The sequence below is a fragment of the Hetaerina americana genome, unplaced genomic scaffold (genome assembly GCF_022747635.1).
Source record: "Hetaerina americana unplaced genomic scaffold, ioHetAmer1.1.p SCAF_6, whole genome shotgun sequence".
NCBI classification, from domain to species: Eukaryota; Metazoa; Arthropoda; class Insecta; order Odonata; family Calopterygidae; genus Hetaerina; species Hetaerina americana.
The window spans coordinates 92,770,094-92,779,254 of record NW_027287205.1 but is presented as its reverse complement, the minus strand read 5'-3'; the positions used below and the strand labels follow the sequence as shown (position 1 = coordinate 92,779,254).

Sequence of the window (9,161 nt, the reverse complement as noted above, 5' to 3'; positions counted from 1 at the left end):
CTTTAAAATGTTGATGTGAAGAAGAATACAAAATGACAAATGGACCAAAATGAAAATAAATAAATTTCTTTGTATGGTGGGAAAAGGTAAATATTGTTTGTAAGAAACATTAAGATGCATGAAAACAGAATGAAATCATATTGGGAGATTTTAAAGACTGCAATAAAAAGGAGAATGTAGGTTGAATGAATAAATAGGTACAGGAATAGGATAGATTGAGACTTTGATTGGAATGAAGAGAGGAAAGAAGCATACAGAGGTGAAGAGAGGCCTGTTTTAGATGACAATGTTAAGTTGTATTTTAATAAGAGAAATATATTATTTATGTGGCAGTTGTTTCCATCTAAAATCAACCTTAATCAGGATATTACTTATTTGTAAATATTATAAATACCTGAATATAATAAAAAGGAATTAACATTGAGGAACAAGAGTACGTATTTAACAAAAAAATCATACAAATCAAGGCAGGAAAAAATGAAGGTTAGTGTACCTCTAACTTTTAATCAAATGCCTAGATAAATAAGATATTACAGTCAGTAAATGCTGTGAAAGAGAGATAAGGAGAGTCTGGCTGTTTTGAGAGGTGGATCAGGGCTAAGTATAAATCATGATACATTACACATAAGTGGCTTATAATTGCAACACTTTAAGCTATCAATTTTGTTTACATGTTGCCAGCTGTCAAGCCAGAACTGATTGGCTTAACAGGATGGGGATGAATAATGCATTTATAAATTTTTTATGTATATCATTATTCTATATTATGAAGTTCAACCCTTATCAAATATCACTATGATATTTGATAAGGTTTGCCTGTTTATCTACATTGCATTGATTGTCTTAATTCTTTGGATATCATATATGATGAAAAGTTATACTATTAGAGATGAAAATAAAATGATGAAATTAATAAATGGGTACGCAAATGAATTTAATATTAATATATAAGTTCATGTATGTGCTATTTAGAAGAGCATACAGCTTTTCATTACAGGACTATAGCACTATATAATCCAACTCTTTCAGATGGGGGCCAAGGATGAGATGGTGCAGATGAGGATGGTGTAGGAAATCTTCTGCACACATGTCAAATTTGCAACCAGGTTTTGGAGGAATTAGAACTTCTCAAAGCCCACAGGATGTGTGAGCACTCTAAGGAGGAGAAGCATCTGAAATTTGATGTTTATTCCATGACATTTGGACACCAAAATGCACTAAATAAGCATGTGAAATCAGTGCATGCTGTGAAAAAGAAGCACCAATGCCAAGAATGCTCAAAATACTTCAAAAATTAGTGAACTCAAAACTCAAATGATGGGTCATACTGGGAAGAATCCTAACAAATGTAAGATTTGTTCAAAAGGTTTTGCCAAAAATGGTGACCTCAAAGTGCACATGGTAACACACAGTGATGAGAAGCCATGCAAGTATGAGATTTGTTTGAAAGGTTTCAAGGTCAGTAGTAACCTGAAGAAGAACCATTTAGTACATTCTGGCAAAAGGCCTTTCAAGTGTGAGATTTGTTTGAAGAGTTTTTCTCATAAGGTTTCTTTTAGAGGACACATGTAGACATACCAATGAGCAAGCATCATCATAAGGTACAAATTAATCTAAACTGGTAAATTCTTGAAACAATTTTGGACATCAAATGACACTAGGATATGGGCCTAGACTATGGACCTTTCTTGGACAGCTGTACACAGAAATCACTGGAATTTTTCACTCCTAACTTAGATTGGAAACTCTCTGAAGAGGGAGTTCAAAAGGGAGGCTAGTTTTCTTGTGGAGGCAAATACAGTTCAGGAACTGTGACTTCAAGCAATGACACTTCACCAAGAATCTATGGGAGGAAAATCATGGGAGTGATTTCAACCTGGAACTCTTACACCAGATGGAAAAAGGAATTAGGATGGACAAGTGGGAAGAGCTTGAAATCAAGAAGAATTTAAAATGGTTGATTTTGTTAACGATTTATTGTTCGAATACCTCTCCCTAATCCTTAAAGTATCCCTTTCCTTCACAGAGAGACCAACAACATCCCTCACCTTACTGTAAACTAACCAATCACCTTTCCTGATGCTTAACACCCTTTTTCTCTTCCATGCTGATTGCAACCCCATTTTCTTTCTTCTTTCTCTCCTCACTTACTCACCAACGCCCCCTCTCCCTCATGAATGGTATATATAAATACACTGCAACTTGATTAGCTTGTTCCTGATGATGATGCTTGAGTATTGAAAACTAGTAGTATGTGAATAAAGGAAAGTGGAAAGATACATTGTATTCTTAGCATGAATTTCCACCAAGTTGAGCCAGGAAAAATTGAATATTTAAAAAATGTAAGTATAGCAAAAAAGGCCAAACTCTACCAGACACTGACCATCAAGCAGAGGGTGGCATCTTTGAATAGCTACTTCAATAGCAGATGCATTAATCTTGGACTCATCCTGAACAGTCAACTTAACACCAACAGCGATTCCTTAGAGGCAAGGCATGCTGTCTGAGCAGCACAAAGAATATGGGTGAAAAAAGACGACAGAGTTTAGAGATGGCCATGGAAGCCTAATAGTTGATTCATTCATAGAAACTTTTTAATATGTCACATTACTAGTAATCATTGCCAGATTTGATGAATGGAATTGGAAGATAGGAATTCCAAGATTGTCATGTTTATATTAATTAAATTTGAATTCTTCAGGAATGAAATGGTTTTATTCAAGATAATACCATTATGATACAGACAACTATACAGGAATTTAACAAATACAATTTTATATTGAGAATGTTGCATAAAATGGTAGAATAAAGTCACATTAAGTGGTCTGAAATGTTTTTTGTGGCATTTTGGCAGTGTGAAAGAATTTATTGTAAGAGCTTGAGTACAAATGATTCCTCTGCATTCTAATGCATATTAATCATCTGTTCCTTAGGCACTCTTTGGGAGACAGGTGTGAAAGTGGAATTAGGGCACCTCAGTTGGCATCTACTTGTTTGTGAACCTTCTCATGTTTAATGAGGGGAGCTTTACTTTTAAACGCTTTAAAACATATGGCACACTTATGTGGCCTTTCATCAGTATGAGTCAAAGAATGAACCTCCAGGTGATGTTTGTGAGCAAATTCTTTAGAACACACCTGACATGTATGTTTCCTTTCATCAGTGTGTGTCAATATGTGCCTATTTAGATCACCTTTCTGAGTGAATGCTTTTGAACATGTCATGCATTTATGAATCCTTTCTCCAGTGTGTATCTTCATGTGTTGTCTTAGGTTTCCTTTCAATGAGAATGCTTTTGAACAAATCTCACACTTGTGAACCTTCTCAAGAGTATGCGTCACCATATGCATCTTTAAATTACAACTTAAAGTGAATGCTTTTGAGCATATCTCACATGTATGTGGTCTCTCGTCAGTGTGTGTCAACATGTGTGCCCTTAGATTAGTTATCTGAGTGAATCCTTTTGAACATATCTTACATGTGTGTGGTCTCTCACCAGTGTGTGCCACCATGTGTGCTTTCAGATTACTACATAGAGCAAATGCTTTTGAGCATATGCTACACTTGTGCCTCCTTTCAGCAGTGTGTGTCAACGTGTGCCTCTGTAGGTATGCCTTTAAAGAATAGCCTTTTGAACATAATGCACATTTAAATAGACTTTCTCCAGCATGTTTTGACATATGAATTTGCAGTTTGCCCAATTCTTGGAAGTTTCTGGAGCAGCATTCACATTGGTACTTCTTCAGAGCATGCACCAATTTGATATGTTTGACAATGTCCTTTTTAAATTCAAATACATCTGAGCAAATATCACATATGAATTGCATTCCTTTTTCAAGGTGCACTTGCATCATGTGATCTTTGACAAAGTCCCTTTGCGCAAATACCTGGTGGCAAACTTGACAAATATGCATGACAGTGCATGCAGCATCATTTTCTGCACCATCTTGTTTGTGACCATTTTCTGAAAGTTTTGGAGAATCAGATAAAAAAGAAGATAATGAATGGACAGTTAATTCCTGCGATCAAAATAATTTTAATCACCGGTTTGTAGATACAAATTTATGCAAATATATAAATATATAGGTGTACTGCCCAAATACAATCACATGTCTGCATATATGTATGCAATCATGTGCATCTTTTTACAAATGCATTCAGCTGCCTGCTTGTATCTTGACAGTTATTTCAAAATCATAGGAACAAAGCATCTGTCATCACCTGGCGCTGACCCCATTGATTACTTTAATTTGTTTTTCCCAGATATTCTGCCAAATATATCTGCACTCAAAAAGAGGCATGCTGAACCTAATAAAGCTTCCAGGAACATGTTATTAACAATATTAATGTTCAGAAAATATCATGCAATTAGTAATTCAGATGGAATTGCTCTTTGAAATTTTATGAGAAAAGAACAAATTTAAAATGCCAAAGATTTTACATAAATCAGCTGATATTTTTTGCTACTTTGCTTTTGCAGTTTCTTAGCAGATACTTTTTCCTAAATTCAATGGTGTTATAAGATGATATCACAGAATTTTTTTAATACTTAATAAATTATTTTATATACTTACAATAAATTACTTTTATCAACAGAAATTAAAAGTATTACCATTGTGCAAACTTAAACTCTATTGTGGACTTTGCTGATCCTATATTTCAACAAACATATGCTTTATGAGCAGCATATTGTTGCCTTTTAAGCAAGTACTAAATAAGTACTAAAAGTCAATCAGCAGCTTTTACTGGCTTAAAATAAATACCAAAAGTCACCAACAGCTGTTTCAATATCCACCCAACAAATGAGGAATAAATATTTTGATTCAATTTTGGTAGTGAATAAATGTTTAAATTTTAACTGCTATTATTGAGCAAAGAATATTTAATATATATTGAAGAAATTAGTGGTAAAATGAACTAAATTTTGAGGTTGTACATGAACTCATAAATAAAGGACATGTAATAAAGATGTTACATGTTGTTCTTAACTTTTCTACAACAATTCACTTAGATTTTCAACTTTTAAAAACAAATTTATCTTTGACAAGGACTTTGAGAAGGAAAAAGAAGGGTATTTCATAATTGTTTACAAAAATATGGCACATTGCTAAAGAAATGTATCATTTGAGAAGGAAGCTCTTTTTTTCCATAAAATGTGTAAAATCTAATTAATTTCATGATGCTACCTTCCACCAAAACAAGATAAATCAATAATAATTGATGTGGTAAAACTACAAATAAGGTAAATGAAAAGGGTACAAAAATCACAGTATGCAGCAGGAACTTATATCCATGCAATTCATTGGTATTGGTTTCAATAGTTTCTCTAGATCTTTCAGTTGATTTTAATTATTAATAATTGTATTTTGTTCGTAATTCTCACAAAACTTATATAACTTTCTTGATTAAGACATAATTTACTTTGTTGCATACCCTTTTCTTAATTTATTTTGAATCAATTATGAAGTATGTATGTATTGACTATTTGAAATATAAGAATTCATTGCAATTCAGTAAAATATAAGCATGAACAATTCTGATCATAATTTAATCATGAGATATTAATTCTAACTAAATAACAAGGTTGAGTAAAATGATTCCAAGGAATCATTTTCACTTTATTTTAAATTCTTTCATTTACCTGATATTTAAGTTTTGCCATCTGAAAATGAGAATTTTACCTTTTGGCAAAATTTCAACCCTTAATGCAACATACTAATTGCCTATTATCTATCCCAATACAGCCCATGAAGATTATAGTCAATACAATATAAGTAGGTACTAAACTAACTCAAAGCTACATTAGTAACTATTGCACAAACATCACAATAAAGAAGGCATAAAATATACGATGTTTATAGATTAATGGCAATACATTATCATTTGGCTTTCTGCTGCTATTGTGAGTTAAAGAATAACAAAGATTGGAAAGATCTGTACTAAATGTTGTGCATACTAATAACTCTTGAATAGATGAAATGAAATAAAAGAAATACTATTGTTGACTTAGTTAAGTTTTCAAAAAGGCATATATTTCTAAAAAAAAGGACTTTGATAGGGAATTCAAGGTTTATTCCTAAAGAAAGTGATATAATTAAAATAAGATAAAACTAATATTAGGAATGAAAGCATTTTCTTGGGACAATGAAACAAAAATCACACAGATCCTATTTTGTTGCTTTACACAAAAGCAGCAAACAATAATAAGAAACAAAATTCATGGAAAAAAAATATAATAAAGTAACAAATAATGCAGACCTGTACAATAAAGAAATGGACGGCATTAACATATCTGATATGATAGTTAGCTCATACGGAAAGGAAAGGCAAAAGATATTGTTTGGGAGATAAGATCTTGTTTTTTTCTGATTGCACTCAGTTTTCTTTATTTATATGATCTTTAATGAGAATAATCCAGCAAAACATATTAACACACTTCAATAAATAAATAAGATTAGCAAAGGCCCTGGAGTCTAATTGGCTAATATTAAAAGATAGTGTTGTAACTAAACCAACATTTTAATTAATCGATGCAATGGAATTGACTAAAGAATCTTCCGGGCAAGAAAAAAATCTGTTTTTAGTGATAAACTTGGTCAGAAAGCTATTGATTCTGAACTGTAAGCATTTAACATGAAAAAAGCATTCATGGAATTTACCTGGTTCAACATTTATATCAGATGAGCAGTCAAATAGTAGCAGTTTCAATGAAAAGGGGAGTAAGAAAATGAAAGTATTTTTTAAGGTAATCTACCCGTTAAGGTAGGTTTTTCGATGGACACAACTACCAAACAAATATTTTATTACTCCTAACACAACACAAAATCCATCATCCTACTCTATATCAGGTCCCTCTTCATCTCTGAGTACTTTTTCCTCCCTTCATCCCGTCCAACATCCCTATCCTGTTCCTTCCCTTTCCTCTTTTGCCCAACATTCTACCCTCTATCACAGTCTTCAACATCCCACTGCCGGTCAATACCCTCTTCATCCACTTTTACTGCCTCCACAGAATTTCTCCCAACAAACCCCTCTCTTCGCCCTCCATACCAAGTACTTCCTCATTTGTTTTCTTCTCTGTCCATTTCACCTTCTCCATTCTTCTCCACACCCACATTGAAAAGCCTCCAATCTACGTCTATCCTCCTGCTTCAATGACCACGTTTCCGCGCCGTACATAGCTACGCTCCATATCAAAGTTTTTACGAGTCTTTTCTTAACATCCTCACTCAAAGTGCCTGTCATCAACTCCCTCCTCCTCGTGAAAGCCTCTTTGCCTAGCGCAATTCTTCTCCTTACGTCCCTACTACTTTGACCGTGTTGGTCCAAAACACTACCGAGATACGTAAACTGCTCTACCTGCTCTAGTTTTTGCCCTCCTATTTTAAAAATGAAAGTATGCGGCAGTGAAATTAAAGTTTTGCAATTCAATACATTTTGGTTAAAACTTAATAATTATTTCCTTACAAGTATATTAATTTATTAAGTAAATGTGTTCTGATTATTTTTTAAGTTAATTCCATTCAAATGCAGGTTTATTATGTATCAAAACTACAATATTATTTTATTTTTTCAAATCTACATTTTTTTTAAACAAAATACTTTTTAATGTCATGTTTTCGAAATATTTTGAGGTCTTTTTTTATAAATTATCATTATATTTTCAATGACATTGTACTCATTTTTAAAAGGGTCAAAACATTGACCCAGTTATAGCCACCAAACTTCAGTGGCACTAAGAGGCTTAATCACAAATATTTCTATTAAACCACAAAGTAGCAAAAGTAAAGACAATCCTGAGCTCTCCTTACCTGGTACCTGCACCTCACCCCTTCTGAGACCTACTTCCTCCTGAGGAATATAAGCATAACACTCTCCTTTATTTCCCCCTACCTCATCAGAGGACAAATTTAATGCTACATCTTCTGAATAGTCTTGCAAAATCAAAGACAAACATTATAGCCAATGAGCCTGTCCATGCACGATATTAACTATATGCACTGTAAATTATGAAAATTTAAATAAAAAATGGTAAACTAGTATATTCCATACTTCAATTTAAAATATTATTTTAGCAGATAATTAAATTGATTTTTTCCTTCAAACATTTCACCCACAGTAATTAACACTTATAACATCAATTCACATTACCTACATTTAAATAAAGGTTAAAAGGAGGTTAATTATGATAAAATGCAATGAAAAATGATATATACGCTTCTCTTAAATCATCAAGTCTTTGGTGCCAAATGAAGAAACTTGAACTGGCAACAATCATGAGGTTAGCATTTCAGAACAATCCATCTGCAGAAGATTTCTATTAACAGTTGTTGACTATAAGTAAGGGCCTGTCAACAAATCGAGCTACATGATTTCATTTCCTCAGATATGTCTCAATTTTGTTTCATTGAAAGATGAGCTCATCTACAAAGTGTTCTCTAACAACATTAATAACCACAAAAATCCCAAAAGGTAGAGAGCGAGCAATTTTGGCATCTAGGAACAATGTGGAAGACTAATACTTTGCAATTCAGAATCAAATCAATAAAACTCTGCATTCATTGAATTATATGGACTGAGTAATAAATGAAGACGGAGTCACCAACTATCCACCTGAATTTTTAAACTTCTTGGATGTGCATGGCATAGCACCACACACCATTTACAGCTGAAGTTTAGCTCAATGGTCATGATGCTTTAAAATTAATAATCACCAAATTTGTAACTGAACACATTTGGTGATAAAAAACTGTTGATCAATGTGATTCTTGTGACTGTAATTAGGAAAATTTCAAAGATGAGGAGGTTCTCACTTGAAGGATTCTCATGATTGTAACTGATATGCTCTTTCAGTTTAAATGAATTAAATTTCAAATTAATGTATCTTTGGGGATGACTATAAACAAATTAAAAGGTTGCTCAATGAGTGTTTTTGATAAGAATCTAGAAAACCCATATTTATTCATGGTCAATGATATGTGGCATATTCAGGTTTTGGTACAACATTGACTTTCTTTGTTCTTATGACTGATAACAAAAGGAATACTGTTATATATCAGGAGGTGCTTGACTCATGAGAATATATAATATTTTTTGTATTCGGTAATCTACCGGTTAAGGTAGGTTTTTGGATGGATGTAATTATTAATTAAATAATTTAT

The 9,161-nt window shown here is 32.9% G+C and overlaps 1 protein-coding gene across 1 annotated transcript; it reads right to left on the bottom strand.

The window, feature by feature from the left end:
- Nucleotides 1-2,750: 2,750 nt before the first annotated feature.
- LOC139695202 (gastrula zinc finger protein XlCGF57.1-like) lies at nt 2,751-8,691 on the bottom strand. The gene is made up of 3 exons (XM_071593888.1): nt 8,667-8,691; nt 7,812-7,934; nt 2,751-3,964 (listed from the first exon to the last, which is right to left on the bottom strand). The coding sequence occupies exons 1-3, from the start codon at nt 8,689-8,691 to the stop codon at nt 2,976-2,978; spliced, it is 1,137 nt and encodes a 378-aa protein (XP_071449989.1). The 3' UTR covers nt 2,751-2,975.
- Nucleotides 8,692-9,161: the final 470 nt, after the last annotated feature.